Below are 14006 nucleotides of genomic sequence, written 5' to 3'. Positions count from 1 at the left end.
CACACAAAAGGCAGGGTCACCCAGCACGCGTGTACAAAGACTTCAGGTGTGCTTCAGGGGCAGATTGAGGGGCACATTCAATATACACACATCAGTGGAGAAGCACTAACGCAGAGCCCATCAGACACGCTGCCTTCCCGCAGCCATTCTCGGCAGCGCCCACACGGAGGAGCTGCTGCCTTAGGAATGAATGCCAGCCGGGCGGCTGGTGTAACTTTCTGGGAGGCTCTGGAGTTCAAGGAGCATCTCTCAGATGCAGGGTCTGATTTTTGGGTGGTCCTATGTGGAGCCTGATGGTCTTTATGGGTCCCCTTCTAACTAGGGATATTCAACGATTCTATTAATATATAATGTCTCAGATCCAGGGCTTCACACTGATGAATAAAACCCGCTCTTGCTCTTATACTCCAACACTGTGATGCTAAGATCCCCAAACATCCGAGGGAAGCGAGCTGCTAACCCCACGCCACTCTCAAAATGGCGAGTGCGCCACTCTCAAGATGGCGGGGGAGGGAGGGCGACCCCATGGCAACACCAGCGCGAGCGGAGGGGGCGGGGCCTGGCTGTGCGCTTCCGGCCGGCTCCGGCGGCGACGCGTCAGCGGGCTGAAAGTGGTACGGCCGCGCGCCGGGCTGTCACTTCCGGTGAGCCTCGGGACCACCAGGTCGCCCTTCGCGCCGCCGTTGCCCTGGCAACGCTGTCGGGCCCGGGCCCGGCTGAGGCGACGAGGGGTACTCGAGGCGTGAGGTCATCGGAGCGGTGACGACAGCAGCGGCGCCGCGCGTGGGGCGCGGGGAGGGTCGGCCCGGCCGCCGTCAAAGGTCTCGGCTTTGATGTGGGGCGGGCGGCGGCAGCGTGACCGAGCCCGGGGCAGCGAGCTGGGCCCGAGCCTGCTAGCACGAGAGAGGCGGGCGGGGAGAGCGGGGCCTTCTGCATGCGATAGGCATCGGGGGTGACGTCAGTTGCTAGGAAACCGAGAACAAAGCTGGAGGGTCCGCGGGGAGCGGGCCGTGGGCTGCCAACGGTTGTAGTGCTGCACCTGGGGCGCGGTGGAGCAGAGCATGCAGGGACCTGGCCTCTCTCTCATCTCCATTATCAGGGCAGGGCGCGATTTGCCATTCAGAAATAGAGGGGGTGGGAGTTGAAGTTGGTGCCCGTGGTCAGCTGCAGAGACCGTGGCCTTATGGGGTTTTTGCTCTGTCCTTTCTTCCCAGGGAGTTTGCAACAAGTGCTTTCAGACAATCAGGTTCCAGTTAGCGAAAACGATGTTTGCGGATTTGGATTATGATATTGAGGAAGATAAGCTGTGAGTATGGCCCTCATCTGGTTTTTGTTTTGTTTTGTTTTTCTAACAATGTACAAATAGTCTTCTCAGCTCAAACCAAATGGCAGCAGATAGATTTCTCTGTTGCTGACAGCCAGAAAGATCTGGACAGGCTTGAGCAGTAGACCCACAAGAACCTCATGAGGTTCTTGGCCAAGTGCATGGTCTGGCACCTGGGTCATGGCAACTCCCACTACCAATACAGGCTGGGAGATGTAAGAATGGAGCACAGCCCTGCTGAAGAGGACTTGAGGGCACTGGTGGATGGTGAGCCAGCAGTGTGCCCTCACAGCCCAGAGAGCCAACTGTGTCCTGGGCTGCATCCAAAGCAGTATGGTCAGCAGGGAGAGGGAGGTGATCCTGCCTCTCTGCTCTATTCTGTGTGACCTCTCCTGTAGTACTGTGTCCAAATGGGGAACCCACAGTACAGGAGACGTGGACCAGTTAGAGCACATGCAGAGGAGGGCCACAGGAATGATCCAAGGGATGGAACATCTACCCTATGAGAGCAGAAGTTGAGAGAGCTGGAACTGTTCAGCCTGGAGAAGAGAAGGCTCCAGGGAGACCAGAGAGCAGCCTTTCAGCATCTGGAGGGAGACTATAAGAAAAAAGGGGACAGACTCTTTAACAGGGTCCCTTGCAATGATACAGGGGGAAATGGTTTCAGACTAGAAGAGAGATTTAGAGTGTATCTAGACTTATTTTACAGTAAGTGTAGTGAAGTTCCAGTAAGGAGCAGGTTGCCTGGGGTGTGGATGCTTCATCCTTGGAGATATGCCAGGTCGGGCTGGAGGGGCTCTGAGCATCTTGATCTAGATGTAGGCATCTCTGTCCATTGTAGGGGGTTTGTCTAGATGGCCTTTAAGGCTCCCTTGCAACAAACAGTTCTGATTCTAAAACGTGCTAAAGGGTCAGGCTCACTTATCAGTTCTGGCTTCCTGCTGCCTTGGGAAATGGGGATGAGATTGCTGTGATAGTGAGCAGATGAGAGGGCTTTGTGTCTCTCTCCAAGGACTGCTCTGAGCTTCTTGTTGCAAGGTAGTCCTAGCAGATCCTCAGTAAATTAATGACCTTAGCTGGAGGAAGAAAGAAGTTTATAATGGAAGACAGTAAGAGGCAGCAGTAAGTGGAAGAAAACCTCTGGAGCCCATGGGTTTGTAAGGAGCACTGGAATTTTTTGAACAAGAAAAAGGTATTATGAAATCAGCAGTTTCTTTGACATGGAGTCTCATTTATGTTGCACATACTTATCTCTCACTCCAGCACAAAGACCAGCTCAAACACTGTCTAAAACAAAGCAGTGTTCTCTCTGCATCTCTCCCTCCTTCGCTCCATGCATGCTGTCTCAAAAACAGCAGCTCAGAGTGTCTTTGTGTTGTCATGTGCTTATAGACTCTGTGGCAGAGATAATGTGCTTAATTAAAATATACAGTGTCTATCATGTGTTCAGTTTTTATTGTCACAGATACCACAGTTGTTTTGTACAGGTACAGCTCTGTCTGCTGTGTTCAGTTTTCAGTTACCTCCTTTCTCATTCTAGAGGGATCCCCACTGTACCTGGGACAGTGACCCTGAAGAAGGACTCCCAGAACCTGATTGGGATCAGCATTGGGGGAGGAGCACAATACTGCCCCTGTCTCTACATTGTCCAGGTGGGCACCTGGGGAGGAAGAGCAAATGAAAGGGCATTGGCCTGAGAGGTGAAGCCACGGAGAGCCCCGTGCTATTTGTTTCTCTCAAAGTTTGAGATATTTCACTTCACAGTAAATAAGATTTCCTTAGCCCAGCATCTAGTATGCATGGAAGAATAACATGAAGACTTCTGAGATTATTCTTCTTGGAGAGCATGTTAGAATTCAGAGGGGAACAGTGTTGACACTTCTAAGTCCTGTGCATGAAAAGGCGTGTTTTAAAGACAAAAAGTTCCTGAGAAAGCAAGGTGATCATCCCACCTCAGAATTAGGAGAAAAACTGATGCTTCACCATCAACTGTACGTAGATACAACCAAGTTAAGTGGGAGAAGTATAGCTGCCAGGTGTTTGTTCTTCAGCCCTGCACCGTTCTTTTTCATTCTTCTGATTCTAGACTGCTTGTGCTTTTTCTCCCCTTCTCTAGGTGTTTGATAACACTCCAGCAGCCTTAGATGGGACCGTGGCAGCGGGCGATGAAATCACAGGGGTCAATGGCAAGTCTGTCAAAGGGAAGACCAAGGTGGAAGTTGCCAAGATGATACAGATGGTAAAGGTGAGAGGTAGGAGGGGGAGCTTCTGGGTCGTCGTTTACACTGTATTGTCCATCAGTGAAGGAAAGCTGCAGTCACTTGCTTCCAGCGCAGCAGCTTTGAATTTGCTTTTCCTACAGGGAGAAGTGACAATTCACTACAACAAACTTCAGGCTGACCCAAAGCAGGGCAAATCTTTGGATATCGGTAAGATGTAGTGATTTCTGTCTCCCTACAGTGTTAAAGCAACATGGAGGGCTGAAAGATTGGTCACAGGTGAAACTGAAGTACTGTTCTCTTTCCATTCTTCCTCCTAGCCCAAACATTTTCAAATTGAAACTGTCAAAGAGAATAAGAGGTTTAGAAAAAATCCTTCCTTGCCTTTTTGAAGTAGTCTTGAGAATTAAATCAAGGCTTGGCTGTTGCTGCAGCATGGTTCCCTTTCTGTGTTGCATTGAGCAACGATAGCAAAACTCAATTAGATAGTCATTTGATCTGTTTATTTTTACTGTATGCATTATGCTGACCTGTTGAGATTTTTCAGCTGTATGCTGAAATGTCTGTTGAAATACACTGAGTTCTGTTCCTCAGCTTTTAGAACTGTGATGAAGTACCTGTCTACACTGGTTTGTACAGTCATATGTTTTACAGGAAAGAGGAGAGGATTTATTTCTAGAATGAAGTATCTGTTTTGAACTATGCCCATACAGTTGTCTCTTCTATGTGGTCTGCATTTTTCATGTTCCTAAAAGAATACTGTACTGTTGTTACTTTCATTTCTCTTAATGGTGGTTAATTTAATGTCCCAATGAATAGATGAGGATTCCAGGAAATGCTAAGAACTTGCATGGATTTCTGGTGAAACAGAAGGGCAGTAAGAGTATGGAATATTTTCCAGAGATCTTGGACACTGCGGCTGCAGCTGACATTCTTAGGAGCTGCAGGTGCTTGACATTCCTGCCAGTTTGCCCCTGAATAAATGTAGCTGAGTCATCTGGTGCTGAAAAGGGCATAATTTGCAGAGTATGGCTACCAAAGAGAGAAATGAATGTCATCACTGGGTCTCAAAAGAGTTTAAATAAGATGTAAGTGGGCAAAAATAATTTTGAGCATTAAATCTTACTCACCTTGCTTTCAGCCTCTTATCCTAACTGCAGTTGAAGTAGTGCAGCAAATTCAATTACAAATACAAATACAATTACAAATAGGTGGCTTATAATGAGATCTATTGGCATAGCCTTCCAAAGGAAGTGCTGGACTTCTACTGATTTAGGCATATAGGACGAGAGAACAGAACAGATGGACAAGATAAATGATGTGCTCCACATAGCAGCTGGACTGAAGTTTCTGTGGTATTCTGATGCTCACTAGCTCAATAGTAAGTTAGACTGAGGCTAGTGAGTTTATTCAGCATCTGAGAAGTGGATGAAGTGTGCTAATGTGCTTTTTGTGCCTGTAGAAATGACCCTGATCCTGGTTTGCCATTCTCTTTTGGCTTTTAGTATTGAAGAAGGTGAAGCATCGACTGGTGGAGAACATGAGCTCAGGGACAGCAGATGCCCTGGGGTTAAGCCGAGCCATCCTTTGCAATGGTGAGTATCACCCACAAGGGCATTTTCGTAAGGGAACACTTGCCTTCCTGTGCTTACCACCTTTTTTATAATTACTAACATGTCCCACTTCAGTACTTCACAGTTCTTTCCTTCTATACCTCGTTGTTGTGATTGCCTCTTCATGGGTGATGTACATTATATCCTTGGGGCCATTTAAATGATAACTAAGATCAATTTAATTTCTAGTGGGAACCTGTGTAATGAATGCTGATAGTGACCTCACACTGTAAAACCAGTTTGCAGTTAATTTAAAATCTTCCCATGTTAGACTATAGGACTGGCTTTGGATCTGAGAGAAGTTTGAACCAAAGATAGGAAGCTGGTGGTTTTCCAGTCAGACATGCCTTCACCAGGTCCTGGATTTGACTATTGTAATTCAACATCCTGATTCTTGTTTACATTTAGATGGATTGGTGAAGAGATTGGAGGAGCTGGAGAGGACTGCAGAACTGTACAAAGGTAAGCTGTGTCTTTCATCAGGTACTGTGTGGGGAGGAAAGATGCCTACATTATGTTTCAGTGAAATGACTTAAATGTCTTTTTCTGTCTTCCATTACAGGCTTGACAGAACACACCAAGAGTCTTCTCAGAGCTTTCTTTGAGCTCTCCCAGACGCACAGAGGTAACAAGTGAGCAAAGGGAGCACAAGCCTTTAACTTCCAGTTTCAGGAGTTTTAGTTGATACTTCAAGGTGTGATTCCTTCACCCAAAGAAAACAAAGTGTTGCAGAAACAAAAGGGGAGGGCTGTCCTCCTGGTGTTAGCAGTCATGGTGCTAACACAGTGCCTGTGTTTCACTCAAAACATTGAAGAAATGCCCTGCCAACCTCTAGTCTGTTATACATAGCGTCATCTCTTAGCTAAGTGCAAGGTTTTGGGAAGGAGTTGCAGCATTGGAAGCGTGATTCTTCTCCAGGGCCAACCCCTTCTACCATTTGTTTGCATTTATTACCCTCGTCCAGCATTTGGAGACGTTTTTTCTGTCATTGGTGTCCGGGAGCCTCAACCAGCTGCCAGTGAAGCTTTTGTGAAATTTGCTGATGCCCATCGCAACATTGAGAAGTTTGGGATTCACCTTCTGAAAACGATTAAGCCGGTAAAGAATTTAACTGTGCCAGTGAAGGGTCTGGAGAAGGAGGGTGTCTGGAAAGACAGATGACTGTATTTGAAGGTATTATCGTAAAGATCAGTTGTTGTGGGAAGGGCTGTCGTTGCTTTCCTTCAGAGAACTCTTCGTAAAGAACCAAAGAGTTAAAGCAGGGAATATGTCAGACTTGTCCCTTTGACTTCTGCCCATGAGTACATGCCTCTTGTTGTCTACTGGGGCTGGGAGGGTGGTTTGGTCAGTGTAGTCCCTGGAGTCCTTTCCCTGGTATTGGTATCCATAACTAAGAGACGTCACTACATTTAAGAGAGCTTAGCAAATTTGAGTGAGCCATCGGGATATCCATTCATTTTCATTAGCAAACAGGATATTAAATATTGATTTGAGCGTTAATTTAGGTGCTTTATTGCATGGACAGTCTTGGTTAGTTCATCTGTGAGTCTGGGAGAGCAATTTCCAGGGCTAATTACAGAAGAAACAAGTTGAATTAAAAGCAGACAAATAGTGACTAGAAGCGAGGCGTTCCTTTCTAGCATTGGAACCACTTACTAGCAACTGTAATGGGTCTTCTAATGATGACAATTCTGAATCAAGATCAAACATTCTTTTTCCAATGTGTTCTAGTTCAAAGAAGAGTTAACTCGAGACAGTCTCATGACCTGTGCCCATTAGAAGGTTGGACTTCATGAATTGTAGTCATGCTTTTTAAACTTAGGTTTGGCAACAGGATGTTTCCCTTGCAGATGCTGACCGACTTGAACACGTATCTGAATAAAGCCATTCCTGACACAAGGCTGACTATCAAAAAATACCTGGATGTCAAGTTTGAATATTTGGTGAGCTGCTCTTAGTTTTTTAAAGCTGGTTGAAGTTACGTTTTCTAGAATCGTAGGCTGAGAATCACATGCAGTCTGCACGATCACATGTGCATCCTTCCATGGTTAACATGAGAATGCTTTCTTTTGTCTCCCCCAGTTCTTTGTCTATTGACAGATAGCTCTGATTCAAACATCTCCTTTTGATCTCGCAGTTCTCACCAATAAAATGGGTGTCTCGGAATCCAGATGACTTACTTTCCATCTGACCAAATTAATTTCCATATTCATTTGTAGAGAATTCTGGTTGAATTTGTGCTCCTGAACACCCCTGAATAGCTCTACAGTCTCAAGAGTCCCTGTTTTTGAGCCAGTTTGGGGCTGTATTTCTTCAGTCAAATTGGACAGCTGTCAAATTATGTTTGTGTTCGTTTAGACCATGGTTTGTTGTTTGTTTCTTCTTCCTTTTCCATTCTACTCACACCCTGTTTTCTACACCAAAAAACAAAAATAGTGTAGGGTTGTGTACTGCATCTTTTCTGTAACTGTCGTAATCTGTTTGCTTTTATCAGCTGAGGGAAATATTTGGAACTGCACCCTAAGGCAAGTGAAAATGGCAACTTCTCTTCCCACATCAATCCTTCCCACAGCTCATCTTTTTTTCTCTTCCTTATTTACACTTTGCACATGGTTTCCCAGCGGTGTGTTTTCCCAAACAGTAGTTGAATGCAGGATTTTTCTCCTACTGGATTATACTCGTATTACAGGAGCAAATACTTCATGTAAATAAGACCCTTCTCCCTCCCCCACCGTTTTCTCTAAACTTCTTCTTTTCACCTGGGGTGCTGAATCTGCTCTGATCCCACTGCGCTTTCCCCACCATCCCTAGCTGCAGCAATTGAAGGAGGGCTTGAAATGATACAACTCTGTGGCTGTGAGCGGTGGTCGAATTGCTTCTAATCCTCATTATTCCCTTATCTGCTTTTTTTCTTTCTTAAATCCCGTGAAGTCTTACTGCCTGAAAGTCAAAGAGATGGATGATGAAGAATACAGCTGCATTGTGAGTACTGTGGCATAGCAAACTGTGTTCTCTGTTACTGTAGATTGTGTGTGCACACTGCCTTGTAATTGGATATGCACAGGCACACTAGCAAATACATCCTAAGAGCTGCATCCATTTGTTCTTATCATATTAGAACCTGGAAATCCTTAAACACTACCTAGGAAACTGACATAGCTCTCATGGATGCTGTGGATACTAGAGGGAGCAGTCCTCTTATCTGCCTCTGTGCACGGTGGTTGCCTCTCTTGGTGTTTAAGTAATATTAGCTTGTGTAAGAAGGTTTAAGGTGCTATCTTCACAGATTCCATTTGTGTCTAGTGCACAGCTTACCATTAATTCTAATTAAATCTTGCTTCTGAGGAATGGAGGGTTAGCTTCTCAGCAAAGAAAAATGCATATGAAAGCTCCATTTGTTATTGAAGAAATGGATTAAAGGATCTCTTTTAAGAATATTTTTTTTCCTAAAAATAAGTAATGTGAAGCCAGAAGGCTTCAAAAAAAAAAAAGCCAAACCAAAACCAACCCCCATTGACATTCTCCAGTAACAGTTTGCTGCCTGTTTTAAACTTCCACATCTGTCATCCTTAGCAGCTCTGTTTAAGATAGCTAAAAGTGCTCCCCACATACCCAGTTTCCCTGCATAAAAGCAAGATCTGTTTTATTCTAGGCATTTTTTTCAGAGGAGGGATTTGATTTTTATTGTGATTCCTACATTGCCATGGCAGGAATGAATAAAACTTTCCTAACATAGCTTTTAATTACAGCCCTGGTGCTAGTTGGGAAGGGAAGAGTCCCAGTCTTGGTCAGCAGAGTAACATCTCTGGGTTTTGGCATATGTAGTGTGCGTTATGAAGCCATAGTCAGTAACATGGATTTTTATGTTAGATTTGCAGGTGCAGGTGAAGAATGTTGTTTAGCTGACAAACCTAACACCTTTCCCTCCAAACTATTTTGTGGAACAGTGTATGGGCCCATCCCTGATGGATCAAATGTTGTGATGGGATGGTTGTAGAAAGCACAGAATTCCCTGTAGAGACATACACCACATGATGCAGTCCATACAGAATACAACTTGCACCGAAGCTCAGAGTTTGCTGTGTGATTAATGTAAATTAACACATCCCTCAGGCCCTAGGCTTGCTTTTTTATGGTATCTGTCATAATAGTTCAGTCACGAAGCCCTTCCACTTCTCTGTGCTGACTCGGAAGGTGCCTGTTCTGTTTTCTTTGTTTTATAGTGGCACCCTTCTTTACTGTGGCTGGTGCATATTTGGTCTTGAGGTCTGTATCAGTATGCAAACCGTGTGTTCAGGCAGTGCTGTGGGAGTCTCTGAAATGGTGCTGTGTTTTGGCAGGCTCTGGGTGAGCCCCTCTACCGGGTCAGCACTGGGAACTACGAGTACCGCCTTATCCTGCGTTGCCGCCAGGAGGCTCGCACACGTTTTGCCAAGATGAGGAAAGATGTGCTAGAGAAAATAGAGCTCCTAGACCAGAAACATGGTGAGTACCACTGCTGTGTCCAGCACCTGGAAGGCTCAGGCATGTGTGAGGCATTTGTGGCTTCAGGCTTCGTGCTCCTCATTCATCCTAATGGTCTATGCTGAAGAACCCTTTGTCTGCCTCGAGTTGACCAGGGAAGGGAGATTCAGGGTGGATGTTAGGAAAAATCTGTTCCTTGAAGGAGTGGATAGGCTCTGGCACAGGCTGCCCAGGGTGGTGATGGAGTCACCTGGAGGTGTTCCAGAAATGTTTATGTGTTGTACTAAGGGAGACATGTTTTAGTGGGGAAATACTGGTGGTAGGTGAATGGTTGGACTGGATGACCTTGGAAATCTTTTCCAACCTTGGTGGTTCTATGGTCGACTACACCTGAGGTATCTGTGCTCAGGCACCACATGGGACTAACGAGTAGGAGTCTGTATCACCTGCTGGTGAGGGAGTCTTGATCAGAGCCTTGGCACCATTTGGGAAGGGGTTTCACCTGATTTGTTCCCACTGTGTTTCCATTGCAGTGCAGGACATCGTGTTCCAGCTCCAGCGTTTTGTCTCCACAATGTCCAAGTACTATGACGACTGCTATGCTGTGCTCCGAGACGCAGACGTCTTTCCCATTGAGGTGGACCTTGCCCGCACTACTCTGAACTATGGGCAGAAGGACACGTACACAGACGGGGCAGAAGAAGAAGAAGGAGAAGGAAGTGAGAGAGAGAGTAGTGGGAAGGAGGATGCAAATGGTGAAAAGCTCATTGATGATGCCTGAATGTGCCAGTATGGCACGGAGGAAATGACTTTGCAGACTGTTATGAAAACATGTATTTTACATGGCAATTCATCCTTCATGATTGTGTTGTCCAGCCTGGGATTCCTCCTCTGTTCTGGGTGGCAGTAGCTGGTTGGATTGGAACCGACTTCTGCATTCCTCTCTTCATTTGCTTGCTTGCCTGGATATTCCTTTTTCCCTTGCAGAGTGCTGTTGCCCAACTTGGATACTGAGTTGTGGGGAAGAGAATCTCCTCCCACATCGCCATGTGACTCCATGCGCACAGCTGAGCGTGCAGGATGCACCATTTTTCTCTGGCATGTGGAAGGCTGCTGAACATTTGGAATAAATGGAACAACAGTCTCCTCCTGTCCTCCCTTGTGCCACTGGAAAAAGCACCAGCATTATTTTCTTCACCTCACTGCTTGCTGTCTTCATGCTTCAAGCTTTAGCTTATTTCAGTCTTCCTCTCTTTTCTTCCTGGAGCACATCCCATGAGCTCTGGGACAGGATTTTTTTTAGGATGATCACTCCCAGCTCTCTCCAGCACCACTTTGAAGAAATAAGAGCAAGTCAGAGCTGATGTCTAGAGCTAGTGGTGGTACATGTGATGCGTTCATCCCCTAGCCATGAGGTCTGGGGGAGAAGCTGTCCTGGAAGAGGCTGGTGGTCGACTGCTGCAAGGATCTACAAGACTATTTCCTTGGCTGCTATCCTCTTCATATTTTTCGAGCTCCTGCACAGCTAGCACCATCTGTACACTCCGTAGCTATACCCTGGGGTTAGGGTCCTCCAATATGTAGCTCTGCCACATGTGGTAGAGAGGACCCCAGACCAGAAAGTTCTCCCAGTCAGCAGAGAGATGCTGAGGTTAATGTGTTTGAGTCAGGTTCCTGAAAGTAAGAGCAAAGCTGCATGCATTTCCTTTCTCTTGTTCTCTCATACTGCTCTTTGCAATGGATAGTAACCAAATGGGCTTCTTGAGGATGTGCAGTAAGACCTGCAAACTCCTTTTCTTGTACAGGTGCCATGAGGACCCACCTTAGGACTGCAAAGGTGATGTTCTATCCTTACACTTGTGAGGAGAGGCAGGAAGCCCTGCAGAGAGGGGAAGATAAGGCCTGTGACAGAGACATGGTGGTTCTGAGTGTGAAGTACGATTAGCATACAAAATACTGCTCTCTTCTCTATCCACCCATTCCGTTCTGCCAGAAGCTAATGGCACCTTCCCCAGCACAAGGGAAGGAGGGAAAGGTAAAGCTTACTTTTCTCCTTCCACCACCCTTGTGGGCAGATCCCAGATCCAGATGACACTTCTTACTGGCAGTGGTGTGCTGCTCAGAGGCCAGGGGTTTGACTTCTCTGTCATTACATTCTAATGGTAGTGAGAGAAGTTATTTAAAGGCATTAATTTAAGATTGAGATGTTTAGTTTGATTTGGTTTTCTCTTTTTTTTTTTTTTTTTGGTATTTTTGGAGACTCGTTATCTCCATGGGTTCGTGGAAGAAAGTTGTCCATGGGCAAGCTGCCCTAGAAGATGTAAATGGACTCTAAGTGTACTGTTGTCTGTAATAAAAAAAAATGTGATAGTTTTGTTTTCTGTTGTTCCTGGCTTTGCTTTAGAGATGTGTTTGCTTATGCTGGTCAGTTCTTCCTCGCTCATACTCACAGATGTCTCTGTGCCGGGATGCTCAGGTTTCCTGAAGAACATTACAGATGCTGTAGCAAGGCCATTCCTCCATGCAGTAACAGTTTCTCTGCATCTTGGCTTCCAAGGAAACACCAGCCTGGTGTCGTCCTTACGCTGCTTCGGGACCAGCTTTTCTGTACAGCTCAACTATTGCACCAGAGGTAAGTTGATGCTCAAATCCCTGATCCTCTTTCTGTTGTGCCAGAATGTAGAGTGGTTCAGAGGAACAGAAAAAGCTTCAGTGGAACCTGCCTGAAAGTCAACAGTGTGAAAGTGGGGGGCAACATAGCCCAGCAGCATTTTTTTTTTTGCAACCTGCTTACAAGCAAGCACCTTTAGCCTTCTGGGGAGTGATACAGAAGAAGTATGGCACCCATTTCTGCCTCAGCAGCATCCCTTAAACTTACTCTGTGTTCATGAGTATGGTCGTCCTTGCTTGAATAAGACCCCAAACACAAGCAAGTGCTGCAGTAAAGAATCTTCTGTGTGGCACAAGCCAGTGTGCGTTGAGCAGTGGATGTATTAGGGCCTGACCCAGAACCAGAGGCTGCAGGAGACTGATTTTGGCATGAAACCATCCCCTGAGGTCTTCTGGCAACTACCCAGCAGTGGTGGTTGCCATCACAGAGAAAGTGGGCAGGAAGAGGGCTGGCTATCTCACAGCACAGTCTACAGCAAGATCTCATAGCCTAAGGGCTGTTATTTGCCTCTGTGAAAAGATTTAAGAGGAGGAGGCTTGTGGGAAATGTGAAGCGGTGACAGGGAAACAGAGGGGATGTTGTTCTAGGGACCTGCCTGGTGCTGACAAGGGTGGTTATTTTGAGGCTGTGGATCTTGGACCTCTGGGAAGCAGTGAGCTGCTTCTAGAAGGTGGCATTGATGGGTAAGGAAGACCAGGGTCTGGAGGACAGGTTGCTGTGGAGCAACTTGTTTGCGCAGAGCAGAAATAGTGCTCTTACCTTTTGTGGGAAGAACAAGTTTGCAGAGCAGTGGCTGAATGCCCACAGGGCTCCAATCACTCTTGCTGCTGCTGCGTGTTCTCCCAGGGCTGTGCATGCAGCATTTCTTGTGGTGCTTGGTCTGATTTGTGAGGTTTCTAAGGGGGCTTGGAGAGGAGAAAGGAAAAAAAATAACACCTGAATACATTGATGTGACTTGCTCACAGTTAGAACTAATGACAGCGCTATTAGCCATGGTAGAACCAAGCACAGACCTACGTGGGTTTGTGTTTTGCCTCCCAATTTCTGTTTTAACTCCTCTTGTCGGTCATGTTCTTAAACTGGCACTCGTCCAGCAACTGTAGTTTACCCATCGATTATGGTTTCTTCATGCTAGATTCACCTGAGAAACTTTCCATCGTGTTCCTGAGAGACTGAATATGAGCCAGCAGTGCGCTCTGGCAGCTCAAAAGGCAAATGGGATCCTGGGCTCCATCAGGAGAGGGGTGGCCAGCAGGGACAGGAAGGTGATTGTCCCTCTCTACACGGCTCTTGTGAGGCCCCATCTGGAGTACTGTGTCCAGGTGTGGAGCCCTCAGTACAAGAAAGACATTGAGATTTTGGAAAGGGTCCAGAGGAGGGCGACTAAGATGATCAGGGGGCTGGAGCACCTCCCCTATGAGGACAGGCTGAGGGAGTTGGGCTTGTTCAGCCTGGAGAAGAGAAGGCTGCGGGGTGACCTCATTGCAGCCTATCAATACCTGAAGGGAACCTACACCCAGGAGGGGAGTAAACTCTTCAAAAGGGCTGACAACAGCAGGACTAGGGGAAATGGTTTTAAGTTGAAGGAGGGAAGATTTAGGTTAGATGTTAGGGGGAAGTTCTTTACTAGGAGAGTGGTTAGGCCCTGGAACGGGCTGCCCAGGGAGGTTGTGGATGCCCCGTCCTTGGACGTGTTTAAGGCCAGGTTGGACGGG

At 46.5% G+C, this 14006-nt stretch overlaps 1 protein-coding gene across 2 annotated transcripts; it reads left to right on the top strand.

Annotated features, from left to right (window-relative positions):
• Positions 1-564: 564 nt before the first annotated feature.
• Positions 565-11981, top strand: PICK1 (protein interacting with PRKCA 1). 2 transcript variants are annotated; one of them, XM_048927461.1, is made up of 13 exons: positions 565-644; positions 1215-1306; positions 2865-2976; positions 3441-3569; positions 3687-3753; positions 5049-5138; positions 5565-5618; positions 5719-5781; positions 6121-6254; positions 7007-7099; positions 8088-8138; positions 9497-9641; positions 10154-11981. In XM_048927461.1, the coding sequence occupies exons 2-13, from the start codon at positions 1266-1268 to the stop codon at positions 10399-10401; spliced, it is 1227 nt and encodes a 408-aa protein (XP_048783418.1). In that variant the 5' UTR covers positions 565-644; positions 1215-1265; the 3' UTR covers positions 10402-11981. The 2 variants fall into 2 exon arrangements, with proteins under 2 accessions (XP_048783418.1, XP_048783409.1); XM_048927452.1 differs by having other exon boundaries at positions 579-821.
• The last annotated feature ends 2025 nt before the right edge of the window (positions 11982-14006 follow it).

The sequence above is a fragment of the Lagopus muta genome, chromosome 1 (assembly GCF_023343835.1).
Source record: "Lagopus muta isolate bLagMut1 chromosome 1, bLagMut1 primary, whole genome shotgun sequence".
In the NCBI taxonomy this organism is placed as follows: domain Eukaryota; kingdom Metazoa; phylum Chordata; class Aves; order Galliformes; family Phasianidae; genus Lagopus; species Lagopus muta.
The sequence above is the reverse complement of the archived record's forward strand: the minus strand, read 5'-3'. Positions and strand labels throughout refer to the sequence as shown.